At 42.1% G+C, this 17,780-nt stretch overlaps 1 protein-coding gene across 2 annotated transcripts in view; it reads right to left on the bottom strand.

Annotated features, from left to right (window-relative positions):
* Positions 1–3,204: 3,204 nt before the first annotated feature.
* Positions 3,205–17,780, bottom strand: part of LOC141270715 (uncharacterized) — a 669,979-nt gene continuing 655,403 nt past the window's right edge. For both annotated transcript variants that reach the window (XM_073680802.1, XM_073680800.1), the window contains exon 10: positions 3,205–4,981. In XM_073680802.1, coding sequence (XP_073536903.1) covers positions 3,729–4,981 — 1,253 coding nt within the window. In that variant the 3' untranslated portion in view covers positions 3,205–3,728. The remainder of the gene's footprint in view (positions 4,982–17,780) is intronic.

The following is a 17,780-nucleotide window of genomic DNA, read 5'->3' as shown; positions in this document are numbered from 1 at the left end:
GGCGCAAGCCCAGGCTGACCAGAAGCATTGGTACGACCAGAACGCCCGAGAGCAGACCTACCAGGTGGGTCAGAAGGTGTGGGTGCTGGTCCCCGTACCAAAGGACAAGCTTCAGGCGGCCTGGGAAGGCCCGTACATCATTCACCAACAGCTCAACCCAGTCACCTACGTGATCACTCTTGACCACGCGCGGGGTAGGCGGAAGGCTTTTCACGTTAATATGATGAAGGCTCATCAAGAACATGGAGCTTGCCTCCTACCGGTCTGCAGCCTGCCCGAGGATGGGGAGTACAACCCCCTCTTGGACATGCTGGCCCAAGCGAAGGCCAGCGGGTCCCTAGAGGATGTAGAGATAAGCGCATTGCTATCCGCAGACCAGAGGTCTCAGATGCGAGCAGTGCTGAAACCCTTCCAAGCAGTGTTCACCAACATGCCTGGCAGGACTGAAGTGGCGGTCCATGAAGTGGACGCCAGGAATCATGCCCCACTCCAGCGGACAGCCTATCGAATCTCCGATGAGGTGCAGCATGTCATGCGCCGGAAGGTCGAGGAGATGCTGAAGTTGGGGGTGATTAAGTGGTCCAAGAGCGCATGGGCCTCACATGTAGTCCTGGTGCCAAAGAAGGACCGGACCACCCGGTTCTGTGTGGACTACAGGGGGCTCAACGCTATCACCGCCTCTGATGCACAACCAATGCAATGCATTGAGGAGCTGCTGGAGCGGTTAGCCAGCGCGAGCTATCTCTCAATCATGGATCTAAGTCGGGGATATTGGCAGATTCCCTTGAGCCCCGGGGCCCAGAAGTCCGCCTTTATCACCCCCTTTGGATTGTATGAATCCACGGTCATGCCTTTTGGCATGAAAAATGCCCCTGCCACTTTCCGGCGAATGGTCAACCACCTGCTCCAGGGACTGGAGAGTTACGCAGTGGCGTACCTGGATGACATTGCCATCTTCAGCCCCACCTGGGAGGATCACCTCAAGCATCTGCAGCAGGTGCTCGGGCGCATTCACCAGGCGGGCTTGACCATCAAGCCAGGAAAGTGCCTGATGGGCATGAACGAGGTCCACTACCTGGGGCACCGGGTAGATGGGGGTACTCTGAAGCCAGAGCCTGGGAAGGTGGACGCTATCGTGTCCTGGCCCACCCCCAGGACCAAGAAGCAGGTGTACAAGACTATAGTAGCCTTCCCATTCAGTCAAATGGACAAATGAATGCGAGGTGGCCTTTCGGGCTTTGAAGACTGCCCTGAGCAGCTCTCCTGTGCTAAAGGAGGTTGATGGCACACGGCCACTCTTCGTACAGACCGACACCAGTGAGTTTGGTCTCGGTGCTGTACTCAGCCACGTCAACTCAGGGAACCAAGGGAAGTGGCCTATTCCACCATAGAGGAGTGCCTGGCCATTGTATGGGCCCTGCACCACTTACGGCCTTACTGGTACGGGCGCCCCTTCACTGCCGTGACTGACCACAACCCCCTGAGTTGGCTGCACACCATGTCCGGTGCCAACGGAAGGTTGTTACGCTGGAGCCTCACCCTCCGGCAGTACGACTTTACCGTTCAACACCGCAAAGGCAGCGAGCATGGCAATGCTGATGGGATGTCCCGGCGAGGGGAACCTCCAGAGATACGCCTGGAGGAGTACCAGAAGGTCCTACCTCCATAGTGCAATCTAAAAAGGGGGAGGTGTCAGGCAAAATGTATTTTTGTCCTAGTTTTAAAAATGAGAGCTGTCTTAAATCTCTACCCCCTGCTCATTTGGAAGAGGCTACATAGAACTCACTCTTTCTCCCCCCTAACAAGGAATTTTTATTACCGCCATAAAACGTCAGCAAGCATACTGCTATACCCTGGATTTTCCCTCCAAAATCCTATTGTCTAACTGTACAAACTTTTAATGCCGATTTTAATAATGCCCATGACTGTCAAAAACACAGGGACCACATTTTTGAGATGTTCACCTTTTCCAATTGTGATGGTGTGGTTTTTCGTGGCTGGGAGACCACCAGGAACCTGGGAAATGGGTTCTGAGCTACTGAGCGTCATAGAGATATCTTATTTGATATCCATCTTCATGAATATTGGTGACGGCAAACATGATGTCTCCATCTTGGATGTGGGACACCACCATACCAAGATATGAAATATGAAGGATTTTTATGTCTTATGCAGCTGGGTGGGTTCACAAAACCGATCCCCCATGTGAGGTAAACCAGAACGGCCATTTTACTTCATTCTTACCCGGGACGTCAGACGCATGCACTCCTCGCTGCGTGGAAGAATCACATTTAATTTCCAGGGAGCCGTCCCCCCACAGAATCTGAGACCATCACCTCGTGGCGCAGGTTTTGCTATTACTTATCCCTTTTATTTTAATAACTGTTTTATGCATATATGTAAATTGTCTCTTTTATAATATCTTGTATATCTTTTGTAAACACTGCCCACTTTCGGGAGTAAATCATTATTATTTACCAGCTTCGTTCTTCTTGTCCTATGTCGAGCAAACACGTTCCTCACCCGCTAATTCACGTTACCTAACGGGTACCAGATCCACCTGTTAAGCAATCGGTGGTGGCAGTATACCAATATTTATTGTGGTTTGAGGGTGGCTGGACGGAGGTATATATACGTTCCTGGAAGGAACTGGTGGTATATATACATCCTGTCACATCACGTGCCACAATAGTTGACATAAATTAGAACAGCTGCGCCCGTGCTTATCCTCGGTCAATACCGTGTTTGACCAGCAGGATAAGGGGGCGCCAGAGGGCTGCAAGTTCTGACCAAGTGTGTTTTCGTGACACAGGACATTGCCACACTTCATGTGGCTGGAGTGTGTCAGCAGTTCCTGCAAGATGAAGGCATTGAAGCTATGGACTGGCCCGCCCGTTCCCCAGACCTGAATCCAATTGAGCACATCTGGGACATCATGTCTCGCTCCATCCACCAACATGACGTTGCACCACAGACTGTCCAGGAGTTGGCGGATGCTTTAGTCCAGGCCTGGGAGGAGATCCCACAGGAGACCAACCGCAACCTCATCAGGAGCATGCCCAGGCGTTGTAGGGAGGTCATACAGGCATGTGGAGGCCACACACAATACTGAGCCTCATTTTGACTTGTTTTAAGGACATTACATCAAAGTTGGATCAGCCTGTAGTGTGTTTTTCCACTTTAATTTTGGGGGTGACTAAAAATCCAGGCCTCCATTCGTTAATAAATTTGATTTCCATTGATGATTTTTGTGTGATTTTGTTGTCCGCACATTCAACTTTGTACAGAACAAAGTATTCAATGAGAATATTTCATTCATTCAGATCTAGGATGTGTTATTTGAGTGTTCCCTTTATTTTTTTGAGCAGTGTAGTTTGTCCCTTCATTGCACTCACCAACATATTGTTGAATACTTTCCCGCCAATCCTTACACCCTCACTGTAATCCAATCTACGCTATAAAGTTATGAGTACTCATGGATCCCCATGATTTTTATTTTGCTTCTCCTTACTCTCCTTTAAGCGTCTTGCCTTTCCATATACTACATCAGTTTCATATTTTTACTATGATTATTCTTCTTTATCCATATGCTTTGATGCTTTATGTAATAAAGTCTATATATCGCTTTTTTGTTTTTTCTCTGCCAGACTTTGATTTTCTGTTTATTGTTATATTATGCTGTTACAAAATCAAAAAACCTTGAATTTGGAAAAAAAAGAAAATGGCTACTATCCTGTGTGAGTTTTCAGATGTGCAACAAGATGTGTTTTCCGATTAAAGCATTTCCCACATTCAGAACATGAAAATGGCTTCTCCCCTGTGTGTATTTTCTGATGTGTAACAAGTCTTGATTTATCTGCAAAACATTTCCCACATTCTGAACATGAAAATGGCTTCTCCCCTGTGTGTATTATCTGATGTGTAACGAGGCGGTGTTTAGTTGAAAAACTTTTTCCACATTCTGAACATGAAAATGGTTTCTCCCCTGTGTGACTTATCTGATGTATAACAAGACTTGATTTCATTGTAAAACATTTTCCACATTCTGAACATGAAAATGGTTTCTCCCCTGTGTGGATTCTCTGATGTGAAACAAGATATGATTTATCTCTAAAACACTTCCCACATTCTGAACATGAAAATGGTTTCTCCCCTGTGTGTTTTATTTGATGTGCAACGAGTTGGTGTTTCGTTGAAAAACATTTTCCACATTCTGAACATGAAAATGGTTTATCCCCTGTGTGATTTCTCTGATGTTTAAAAAGTGCGGATTTTGTATTATAACATTTTCCACATTCTGAACATGAAAATGGCTTCTCCCCTGTGTGATTTTTCAGATGTGCAACAAGATTTGTTTTCTGATTGAAACATTTCCCACATTCTGAACATGAAAATGGCTTCTCCCCTGTGTGAATTCTCTGATGTGCAACAACATGTGATTTCATTGTAAAACATTTTCCGCATTCTGAACATGAAAATGGCTTCTCCCCTGTGTGATTTTTCAGATGTACATCAAGATATGTTTTCCGACTAAAACATTTCCCACATTCTGAACATGAAAATGGTTTCTGCCCTGTGTGTATCATCTGATGTGCAATGAGGTGGCGTTTCGTTGTAAAACATTTCCCACATTCTGAACATGAAAATGGTTTCTCTCCTGTGTGTATCATCCGATGTGCAACAAGGTGGTATTTCGTTGTAAAACATTTTCTACATTCTGAACATGGAAATGGTTTCTCCCCTATGTCAGCCATTTCATCTTCAACAGCCCTTGTGTGACTTTTGTTTTGCATATTTGTCTTTGATGAAGCAGAAACAAGGAACTGTTGAAAAGGATCAGATGACAGATTTTTTCTCATAACATCTTGTGGTGTATCTGGTATAGTGAGATGTTCTCCACAAGTATCTGGTGTGACACCAAGATTATCTGCTGAAAAATCTGAAGATATCAAAAGTCCCTCTGAGCTCCTGGTACAGTCATCTGCCAAGAATAATAATAATATTTGTCAGTAACATTGAATTGGAATTATATTACTATTTGTATTATATACTTTATAATATTTCCATGCAAACTGCAATACAATTCAATTATTGACAAACTAAGACAATAGACCACAAAGAGGGACTGAGATTACAGTGTTAGATCACCAGGTTATGTCCTTACTAATGTTCACTATTATATTATAGTCATCTTCTCCGTTCATGTTTCCCCGTGATTGTCATGAATCGGCTTCAGTTACATGTTCAGAGCAGACTCATAAAAGGGATTTGTAATCAGTTTTATTATTATTTTATTAGATGATTCCATCTCATACATTCTCTTACAGGTACAAGACCTGTAATACAGAGCAAAGCACATTGGAGCAGATTGGTCATGTACACAAGTCATGGCTTTGGAGAAAAAGTAAGGTTATTTTCATATCTTTTTATTAATGTAACTAAACCATGTATACAAGAAAGGAGAACAGTCCTTCATATTCTTAGATGTCAAGCAAGCTAATAGAAACATTGGATCACTGGGGGATCTGATAAAGTATTTGCAGCAGTGTCCACTGCAAACATAGTTGTCCATCCCTGGTTCTTTTGTAGATCACTTAGCTTTACACTGGAGCTTGAAAGTTTGTGAATCTTTCAAAATGTTTCATATTTCTGCACAAATTTGATTTAAAACTACATCAGATTTTCACACTAAAAGTAGATAAAGAGAGTCGTCTATTTGTACTATCTAGCAGGTCAGTTACGTAACATTATAAGGTCAGTCCTCCCCTAGGCCCATGGCTGATAATTTTCTAACTACCAGGGTGGCTGTTTATTTCGTTTTCTGGAAGATCACCTTATACTAATAATCATGTCTTAATAGTGTCATCTAAATAAGCTATGTAATTTACATGTATTTTTACTATTTATTTGCTTACTGTACGGTATTTGCTCATTTTGTTTTTATGCTAGGTTCTGGTTGCAAGGCTGCATCGCTGCTGTTCGAAACATTTACACAGCGAGCTATGAAAGATGTACTGTACATGACTATAGTTGTTGCTCTATGGTGCAGAGCACATTCAAGCGTAATGCCAAGAGAAAGAGTGTCCACGTCATCCTACACATATGAACACAGACCAGGCACCGCTATCTGTAAGAAATAATGGCATCTTCCGGCAAGGCTGAGAACACACCATCATTTCTCAAAATTCGGTTGGATTCACCAAGTCGTAAATCAGTGACGGCACCAACAACAACTTGATCAAATTGGGGTTGAGTTTGGCACAAGTGCATGACTGGGAGTGTACAACTGTTTTATTGTCACACAGTCAAGGATGGATGCCTGACAGGGAGATAGAAATAGAGGAATAGTAGTATGAAAAACAGTAGTTGTGGATGATGCAAATGATGACACCGACCACTTACGACTCGGGGATGCAGCCTGGCTACCAAAAATACAAGTGCGAGGAAAACATGTAGGAGAATAGATTGAGCCTTGCTCATATAGTTGGCCAGATTGCTTTTCCCAAATGAGTAGGTGGTGTTGCATCAGGTATTTAGGAGGAGCTGTAGTTCCTAGTCTTTTCTTGCCTGGCATCACCTGTTTTTTTTCTCTTTTACACAACCCTGTTGATTGCAATTGCCATTTTTTCCAAACTTTTTACAACACTATATTTGACAAAAATTCATCTTTATTCTAAATTATTATTCTCCCTTCTCAAAAATGAAATGAGAAGACATGCTGGGTACATGTCCAAGAAGTCAGCAACTGCCAAATCCTGCTGTAATGGTGTCACATATAGGGGTAATAAACTGGTATACAGATGTACAAAAACAGACATGTACAGTTAAATGTCTGAATTTTTTAAATTAATTTGCTGTTTTTTTTTTTTTTACAGAATTCTCTTCCCTTCTCTAAAAAGACAAATAATGCTAAGTATGTAAACATCCATACAAAAAATACACAAGTGGTTGAAAAATTCAGTACAGTTGGTAGCTTGTGACAAGCACACTTTCTTTGACTGACAAGTTCAGATTTTTTTTTATCTTTGACAAATTTTGTCTTGGCTTGCTGCTTTCTAGTGCATGAAGAATTTAGAAAAAAATTGTGTAGCTCAAATGAAAAAGAAAGATGCCAGCCCATCAACACTACTGTACATCCCAGATCAATCTTATGCCCTCTGGCTACACTGCTGGCACAGCATTTCTGTCTCTTTCTATCGGTCAACTTAATCTCTGAATTTTTCACAGAATACTACACTCATTTTCTTTTACTGCTGCAGTTGTATAACACACACTTCGTGAAATATTTTTAAAATGTTTTAGAGCTTTCTTTTCCTCTCTCTCTATTGCTGAGCTTCAATGTCCCCTCACAATCCAAAACCACGCTAAATTGGCTACAACATTCCCTGCCTCAGCTTTTATAAAGGCTCAGATAATTTCTCCTGATTTGTTACGCTACACCATGTAATGTGATAGTGCAAGGCTTCACGGGAAAGGTCACATGGCCATGCCTGAGGTAACAGGAGCCTTCTGAGATGACTGCAATTATCTGCAAAGTGAAAAATTGTGATTCGCACAAATCGAAATTGTTTGAATTTGCAGAGAAAAGTAAATATCTAAAATTCTACATGAATTTGATTTGCATCACATGAATTTGCTAATCTTTACTTTATTCTAGTCCAATTAATGGATCAATACATTACATGCAAAAGAAGGCAGTTCCTGCACGTATCCACAATGCAAATCTAGAGCAGCACACGGAGCCAAGGAAGTTCGCAATTTGCAAACATGACTGTCCCTATTTTTGACTTGTCTATCAGCATCCAGCCTTATCACACTCCATGTCTACAGCCAGCAGCGGGGCATCTGAATGCCTTCTGTGTTAAGGGGTTTATACTGGCCCATGTTGCAGCCCTACAGATCTGGTCTATAGATGCTCCTGCTTTTTCAGCCCAAGAAGCTGAGACTGCTCTAGTGGAATGTGCCTTAATGTCCTGTGGAGGTTCTTCTCCTTCCGAAACATATGCCATGGAAATAATTTTGGTAATCCATCTGCCTAGGGTAACTCTTGAGGCTTTTTTGCCCTTGTTTTTTCCTGAATGTTGAATGAAAAGGTTTGAGTCCTGTCTCCATGGTCTCGTGACTTCCACATACCGCATCACTGATCTTCTGACGTCGAGTGTGTGGAAGTTTCTCTTTCTCATTCTTTGGATTTTGACAAAAAGATGGCAAGATGATTTCCTGATTCAAGTTTGCTTTGGATACTACTTTGGGTAGAAAAGATGGGTCAAGTTTAAACATTGTTCGGTCACCCAGGATACATAAATAAGGGTCTGTTGTTGACAGCACCTGGATTTCTCTGACTCGTTTGGCTGAAGTTACAGCTACTAGAAAGGCAGTTTTCATGGAGAGTAGCTTTAAACTGATTTCTTCCTGAGGTTTGAAGGGGCTTTTACATAAGGCTCGTAAGACCAGGTTTAGGTAAAATGGAGGTACTAACGTCCTTACTGTAGGCTTTAACCTAGTAACTGCTTTTGAAAATCTTGCTACCCAGGGATGATCCGCTAAAGGGTAATCTAGAAATGCACTAATTGCTGAGATGTACCCTGAGATGTACCCTGGGAGTGCTGGGTCTTAGGCCCTTCTCGAAAACTAGCTGAAGAAACTCAAGAATTTTTGGAATGTCTGACTGGGAGGAGGTTCCCCAGGACCCCCCAACATAAGAACAATACTTCCTCCATACCTTGGTATAGATGGCGAAGGTAACTGGTTTCCGACTGGCCTGCATGGTGGGTATTACTTTATCTGACAGACCCTTAGCACTTAGGATCCGCCTTTCAGGATCCACGCTATCAGGCATAAGAACTGTATGTTCTGATGCGTTAGACCCTGGTATAGAAGGTCATGTCTCTCCGGGAGAAAAAATGGTTCTTCTATAGCCATATGGCCTAGTAATGGGAACCAGCTTCTTTTGGGCCACCAAGGCACTATCACTGTGGCCCTGTCCATCTGAACTTTTCTCATTACTCTGGAAAAAAGTGGAAAAGGAGAAAATGCATATAGCAGGCCTTCTCCCCATTCCTGGGATAACGCATCCACGCCGACTGGATGATCCTCTGGATTTCTGGAAAAAAAATTCTCTACCTTCGCATTCTTGTGGGTGGCGAAGAGATCCATCAATGGGATGCCCCAGCATTGGGTAAGTTGGTGAAATACTTCCTGATTCAGTTCCTATTCGGATGACCAGACTGTTTTTCTGCTGAGGAAGTCTTCTACTAAAGTTGTCCGTCCCCTTGAGGTGGACTGTCGTTATGGAAGGAACATTTATCTCTGCCCACCGGAATATTTGTCCAGCTAGGTCATGCAGTAGTTGTCCTCTTGGGCCTCCTTGATGTCGAATGAACGAGACGGCTGTTGTACTGTTCGAAAAGATCCTTATACGTTTTCCTCTTAAGACATGCTAACGTTCCTGGAGCATTTCCCATACTGCTCTTAGTTCTCTGTAATTGGAAGATCTTCTGCTCTCTTCTGGGGTCCAAATTCCTTGAATGTACTGATCTTCTACTTCTGCGCCCCAAAATAGTTGGCTGGCATCCGTGGTAACGCGTTTATACAGGGACTGAGTCCAGGATAATCCCTTCTGGAGATTGTTTGGAGACGTCCACCAGGTTAGGGAAGACTTTAGATCTGTGGAAACCTTCATTCTCTTGTCTAAACCTGCTGATAGTTTGTTCCAGCTTCGCAGGACTGCTTGTTGTAGATCCCTTGAGTGTGCTTGGGCCCATCGAACATTTGGTATGCAAGATGTCATGAGTCCTAGAATCCTCATGGAGTATCTTACTGACACTGTTCTTCTCTCTCGGAACAGACAAATTCTGTTGCTGACGTCTTTTACCTTGTCTATGGGAAGGGAGAATTTTCCAAGATGTGAGTCCAGGAGGACCCCTAGAAACACCTTCTGCATTTCTGGATGTACACTGTGTTCCAAATTATTATGCAAAAAGTGTTTAGGAGTGATAAGGTAAGAATTTTTTTGTTTGTCAGTTAAACTCATTGATGGTGATGTGTGTCAGGGCTCTTTATATCACTGTAAGCAATTGCAGACACCTGTGCTAGATAGTTTGGCAGGTGTGTCCAATGAAAGGCAAGACTACTTAAGAAGGCTGTCCCACATTATTAAGAAGCCTACATTTTCTGCCAAAATGGGAAAGAAAAAGGATGTGTCGGCTGCTGAGAAGCAACAAATTGTGGAGCGTTTAGGTCAAGGCATGACTACAAATCAAGATTGCCAAGACACTTCATCGTGATCATCGCACAATCAAGAAGTATGTAGCTGATTCACGGTACACACGTGTGCGTGCTGATAAGGGAAAATTGAGGACTGTTTCCTACAGGCAATTACGTCAGCTTAAAAGAGCAGCAGCAAAAAAGCCTTGTCATAGCAGCAGACAAGTTTTTGAAGCTGCTGGTGCCTCCAACGTCCCCCGAACAACAAGATGTAGGGTCCTTCAGAGGTTTGTAGCTGTGCGTAAGCCATCCTGTCGACCTCCTCTATCCACTGCACACAAGCAGAAACGGCTCCAGTGGGCCAAACAATAAATGAAGACTGACTTCAAAACTGTTTTGTTCACCGATGACTGCCGTGCAACGCTCGATGGTCCAGATGGATGGAGTGGAGGATGGCTGGTTGATGGACACCCCATGCAAACATGGCTACGGCGCCAACAAGGAGGAGGTGGAGTAATGTTTTGGGCTGGAATCATGGGGAGAGAGATTGTTGGCCCCTTTAGGATCCCTGAAGGAGTAAAGATGAACTCCATAATATATGTTGAGTTTCTCAAGCAGCACTTCCTGCCATGGTTCAAGAAGAAGAACCGTGTATTCTGCAGCAAGATCATTTTCATGCATGATAATGCCCCGTCTCATGCTGCACATAACACATCTGCATCTCTGGCTGCTATGGGCATAAAAGGGGACAAACTTATGGTGTGGCCCCCATGCTCCCCTGACCTCAACCCCATTGAGAACCTCTGGAGCATCATCAAAAGGAGTGTCTATGATGGCGGGAGGCAGTTCACATCTAAGCAACAGCTCTGGGAGGGTATTCTGTCCTCATGCAATACAATTAAAGCAGAAACCATCCAAAACCTGACTAATTCAATGGACGAGAGAGTTCAGAAGCTCCTTTCGAACAAGGGGTCCTATGTGCAAATGTAACATCACCTAGAATAAAGTTTTGAGTTGAAAACCGTTTGATTTCAGTTTGTAATAACCTGCTAATGCTTATAATTTCAAAAATTACCATTTTTTTGTTCTTTATTAAAATGAAAAGGTTGAAAACTCTGCTGTGCATAATAATTTGGAACATGCATTTTGAGTGCAGTTTGAGTGTTTTATTTTTTTAAAAATATACTGTTATAGGCAGTTTGTACAAAAACCTTTCAATTGTACTCTAATAGTTATTTGACTGGAAAATTACAATGACTGCAATTCATATAGGTAATTTGGGAAAATCTGAGAAAATATTATTTGCATAATAATTTGGAACACAGTGTAGATTGGACTTTTCCCAGTTTATGCACCAACCTTGGTTTTTTAACATCTGAATGGTCTGGGCTAAATGTTGATTGAGAAGCGGAATTGAATCAGATACCCCAAGTAGATCATCCGGATATGGTATGATGATTATGCCTTCCTTTCTTAAGGCTGATGCTACCTCTGTCATTAATTTGGTGAAGACACAAGGTGCCAAGGATAGGCCGAATGGTAGACATTGAAACTGGAAGTGATGAATTTTTCCCTGATATCTTAGCGTAAATCTTAGGAATGCATAAGAGGCCGGATGAATGGGCACATGGTAATATGTGTCTGTTAAATCGGGGGTCACTGTGGACTCCTGGCGCCTGTGCAATAGAGCACTGCGGCACTGTGCTCAGACAAACCCGGCCGGGAGGAAACAAAGCGTGCTCCCTGTGAGCCGCGCTTTGCACATGCGCCGGAAAGTGAGGGGGGAAAAAGCGCACGTCACAGGGACCTGTGACGTGCGGGGAGGGAGTCAAATATGTTAAACGTGGACATAGGCGGGGAATTGGCAGAATAATAAGCAGATGGGCGGGGATAGCTTGGCATCCGGGGGGCGCCAAGCCTGTGAATAACCAAGGCGATAAAACTACATTTCTCTTCATTCAGACCTCTACCACGGGCCATACAGGTATGTATAGATTTACTTTTCTATACCCTGTATGCCCATAGTAGATATAAGAGGATGATATATGGAGTGTTGTTTCTACTCAAGAACATCAATTCACTAACCCCATGGATTCTCAATGTTAGTAATATACACACACTTCTCTAAAATTACTACGTGAATATAAAACTGTCAAGAATAGGACTGCAAAAAGATGTCCAGAAAGATGCAAAAAGTGCTTATCAGGATAACTAACCCATAAGAGCTCAGGGTCCATCCAGTCAAAGCCAGTGCGGGCATTGGAGTGATGGCCACACGAGGTGGAGAGGACAGTCACTGTGCTCCATGTTTATCTCATAAATTATCATAAATAAACAGAACATATACTAATAGGGAAAATACACTTCTCTAAGACCACCATGTGACAAATATAATAGTGTCAGGTATGGGACTGCAAAGAGAAGTCCAGAAAGAAAAAAATGCTTATTAACCACTTCGCGCCAGAGCCTGTTTTTGCCTTCGTGACCGGGCCAATTTTTTCAATTCTGACCACTGTCACTTTATGAGGTAATTACTCTGGAACGCTTCAACGTATTCCCCTGATTCTGAGACTGTTTTTTCATGACATATTGTACTTCATGATAGTGGTAAAATTTCTTCCATATAACTTGCGTTTATTTGTGAAAAAATCGGAAATTTGGCGAAAATGTAGAAAATTTTGCAATTTTCAAACTTTGAATTTTCATGCCCTTAAATCAGAGAGATATGTCACACAAAATAGTTAATAAATAACATTTCCCACATGTCTACTTTACATCAGCACAATTTTGGAACCAAAATTTTTTTTTGTTAGGGAGCTATAAGGGTTAAAAGTTGACCAGCGATTTCTCATTTTTCCAACAAAATTTACAAAAACATTTTTTTAGGGACCACATCATATTTGAAGTCACTTTGAGGGGTCTTTATGACAGAAAATACCCAAAAGTGACACCATTCTAAAAACTGCACCCCTCAAGGTGCTCAAAACCACATTCAAGAACTTTATTAACCCTTCAGGTGCTTCACAGGAATTTTTGGAATGTGGAAAAAAAAAATTAACATTTAACTTTTTTCACAAAAATGTTACCCTAGACCCAATTTTTTTTATTTTCACAGGGGTAACAGGAAAAAATGGACCCCAAATTTTTTTGTGCAATTTCTCTTGAGCGTGCTGATACCCCATATGTGAGGGAAAACCACTGTTTGGGCGCACTGCAGGGTTCGGAAGGGAAGGAGCGCCATTTGACTTTTTGAATGTAAAATTTGTTTGAATAATTAGCAGACGCCATGTCGCATTTGGGGAGCCCCTAATGTGACTAAACAGTGGAAACCCCCCACAAGTGCCACCATTTTGGAAACTAGACCCCTTAGGGAACTTATCTAGATGTGTGGTGAGCACCTCGCACCCCCAGCTGCTTCACAGAAGTTTATAATATTGAGCCGTAAAAATAAAATTTTCACATTTTTCCCACAAAACCGTTTTTCATCCCTTAATTTTGCATTATCATAAGGGTAATAGGATAAATTGCACCATGAAATTTGTTGTGCAATTTCTCCTGAACACGCTGATACCCCATATGTGGAGGCAAATTACTGTTTGGGCGCATGGCAGGGTTTGAAAGGGAAGGAGCGCCATTTGACTTTTTGAATGTAAAATTTGTTTGAATAATTAGCAGACGCCATGTCGCATTTGGGGAGCCCCTAATGTGACTAAACAGTGGAAACCCCCCACAAGTGCCACCATTTTGGAAACTAGACCCCTTAGGGAACTTATCTAGATGTGTGGTGAGCACCTCGCACCCCCAGCTGCTTCACAGAAGTTTATAATATTGAGCCGTGAAAATAAAATTTTCACATTTTTCCCATAAAAAATGTTTTTCATCCCCTAATTTTGCATTATCATAAGGATAACCGGAGAAATTGCACCAAGAAATTTGTTGTACAATTTCTCCTGAGTACGCCGATACCCCATATGTGGGGGAAAACCACTGCTTTGGTGTACGGCAGGGTTCGGAAGAGAAAGGAGCGCTATGTTGGCTGGGATAGGCAGCAGACACCATGTCACATTTGAAGAGTCGCTGACATGCCAAAACAGCAGAAACCTCCACAAATGACCCCATTTTGTAAACTACACCTCTCAAGGAATTCATCTAGGGAAGTAGTGAGTATTTTTTAATTTTTAAATTTATACCATTGGGCAGTGAAAAAATCATAATTATATTTTTACCACAAAAAAATGTTTTACCCTCAGATTTTACATTTTCACACAGGGCAATGGGTAAAAATGGTGCTGAAATGTGTCACACAATTTCTTCTAAAAGTGTCAATACCCCATATGTGGCTGTATCGTACCGCTTAGCCATACGGTGAGATCTGGGGGGGACGGAGCGCTATTTGACAATTGGAGAACAAATTATTGTAGAATAGGCATTTGGATTTGGGAGCACAAAATTTTCTGAATTTCTTTTGGGGGGCAAGGGTCATTTTGCTTTTCCAGAGCCTTTCTGCTACCAGTAACTTGGAAGTCCCTTATATTTTTAACAGATGACGGACCTGAGTGGGGACTAGCTTTTTTTGAGGACTGAGTTGAAGCTTTTATTGGGAACATTTTACGTAACATTTATCCGGCGCTCTAGGCTGAGCACTTACATCGGGGTTTCCATCTAAATTTCCAAGTGATGTAATTCAGATGAAACCCCTGCAGGATCCATTCACTGTAATGAGGCAGCAGAGTTACTCTGGACACCGTCTGGCCTCTGTGTAGCGGTGTCCTTTTTTTCAGAAGTGCACAAAACTGTGGCCAACCGCACTTTTATGCACGCCTAAAACAAATGACACCGTGGGATCCCAGGCTAGACGGCGTCCACAGTGGCCTATATCTGTCTCATTACAGGGAATCTTCCGTCATGGGTTCCGGCTGAATCATGTATTTCAGAGATTTACACGGAAACTCTGGTGTAAGTGCTCAGCGCAGAGCACAGGATAAATGTGAGCAGAGCCTTACTGGGATCTTTGGGGACATAATAAACAAATCAGTAGCAGGTGAAGAATTGGTTTTATTTATTTTTTATGCCGTTCCTAGTGTGATATAACTGATTAGATTACTTTATTCTTCGGGTCGGTGTGATTACAGAGATACCAGATTGATATCGGGTTTTTATGACTGACAGCTGTCACACACTAAAAGACGCTTTTTTTGCAAAATCTAGTTTTTGCATCACCATATTTTGAGAGCTATCATTTTTCCATATTTCGGCCGACAGAGTCATGTGACGGCTTGTTTTTTGCGGGACGAGTTGACATTTTTATTGGTACCATTTTTGGGGACGTGACATTTTTTGATCGCTTTCTATTCCGTTTTTTGTGAGGTAAAATTAACAAAAACAAACAATTCAGGAATTGTTTTTTGAGTTTTTTTTTATGCCGTTCTGCGTGTGGTAAAAGTGATCAGGCAGCGTTATTCTTCGGGTCAGTACGTTTACAGCGATACTACACTTACTGTATTTTTTTTATGTTTTGGCGCTTTTACACAATAAAACTATTTTATAGAAAAAAATATTTTTTTTGCATTGCTTTATTCTGAGCGCTATAACTTTTTTATTTTTCGGCTGATGGAGCTGTATGGCGGCTTTTTTTTTGCGTAACAAGATGACGTTTTCAGTGGTACCATTTTTATTTCTATTTTGTTTTTTGATCGCATTTTTTTTCCACTTTTTGTTTGGCAATATGATGAAAAAGCATATTTTTTTGCTCCGTTTTTTATTTATTTTTATTACGGTGTGCACAGAAGGAGTTAATTAGTGTGACAGTTTTATAGCTCGGGTTGTTTCGGATGCGGCGATACCAAATATGTGTACTTTTTTTGGTTTTGTAAAAATATACGGATTTATTGGTTTAATATTTTATTTATTTATTTTTATTTATTTTGTGATTTTTTTATTAATAGTTTTAAAACTTTTTTTTTACTTTTTTTCACATTTTTTCTTAGTCCCTGTATGGGACATTAATTTTTATTTTTCTGATCTCTGATCTCATGTAATGTAATAGACATATATTACATTACATGAGATCTTCCCTGACTGTTTCAGTCAGAGTCTCCTGTCTGGCTACAGCTGCAGCTGAGCCAGACAGGACACCATATATGGCAGAGCTGGAGGCGGTCATGTGACCTCCAGCTGCCATAGCAACCCCAGGTCCTGGAAGGACTCGGAGGTCTTCGGAGAGGTAAGTTGACGACCCCCTCTCCTCCTGCTGTCTCCTATATGCCGCGATCACTATAGATCACAGCATATAGAAGACAGCTAAGGGTTAACATCACTGGGACCTGATCTAATCAGGTCCCGATGATGTTCCCTGTCAGAGCTAACGCTCTGCACCGGAATCGCAGCGCTTGCAGGACCCTGGGGGTCCTGAGCACTGCGAGACCACCCACCGTTTTTAAACGTCGGCGCTGCACAGAGCCCGGCAAGCGCCGACGTTTATCTACAGTGGGCGGTCGGGAACCGGTTAAACAACTTGTTGAAATGGATAGACTTCCTTCAAGATTTCATACTCATCTACCCATAATTTGTATATGAGTGAGGTTAAATATTCATGTGATCTTCATAATAAGATTTTTTATGAACCGCCCTTTTTGGAACCACACTCTCCTGTTTCACATTATTTTCCAGTCTGTCCCTACAAGCTCCAACAGCCCTAGGTGTCTTGGTGCTATAATGTTTTGAAACAATTTTTTATTTTATAATACTCTCAGCACAGTGACTGTCCTCTCCACCTACTGTGGCCATCACTCCAATGTCTGCACTGGCTTTGATTGGATGGTCCCTGTGCTCCTATAGGTTAGTTATCTTGATGAGCACTTTTTGCAACTTGCAGTCCTATACTTGACACTTTTATATTCACTTATTAATTTTAGAGAAGTAAGTGTATATTATTTATCAAACAGTGAAGGAAATAATTATTTGATTCCTTGCTGTTTTTGTAAGTTTGCCCACTGACAAAGACATGAATAGTCTATAATTTTAAGGGTAGGTTTATTTTAACATTGAGAGATAGAATATCCAAAAAAATATCAAGAAAATCACATTGTATAAATTAGATACATTTTTTGCATTTTGCAATGAGAAATAAGTATTTGATCCCTCTGGCAAACAACACTTAATACTTGGTGGCAAAACCCTTGTTAGCAAGCACAGCAGTCAGATGTTTTTTTTAGTTAATGATGAGGTTTGCGCACATGTCAGGAGGAATTTTGGTCCACTCCTCTCTGCAGGTCATCTCTAAATCATTCAGATTTTGAGGCTGTCGCTTGGCAACTCGGAGCTTCAACTCCCTCCATATGTTTTCTATGGGATTAAGGTCTGGAGACTGGCTAAACCACTCCATGATCTTACTGTGATTCTTTTTGAGCCACTCCTTTGTAGCCTTGGGTCATTGTCTTGCTGGAAGACTGAACCACGACCCATCTTCAATGCTCTTACTGAGGGAAGGAGGTTGTTGGCCAAAATATCACGATACATGACCCCATCCATCTTCCCTTCAGTACGGTGCAGTCGTCATGTCTCCTTTGCAGAAA

The sequence above is a fragment of the Phyllobates terribilis genome, unplaced genomic scaffold (genome assembly GCF_046119375.1).
Source record: "Phyllobates terribilis strain yellow unplaced genomic scaffold, ASM4611937v1 Scaffold_5__5_contigs__length_657084704, whole genome shotgun sequence".
Taxonomy (NCBI): domain Eukaryota; kingdom Metazoa; phylum Chordata; class Amphibia; order Anura; family Dendrobatidae; genus Phyllobates; species Phyllobates terribilis.
The sequence above is the reverse complement of the archived record's forward strand: the minus strand, read 5'-3'. Positions and strand labels throughout refer to the sequence as shown.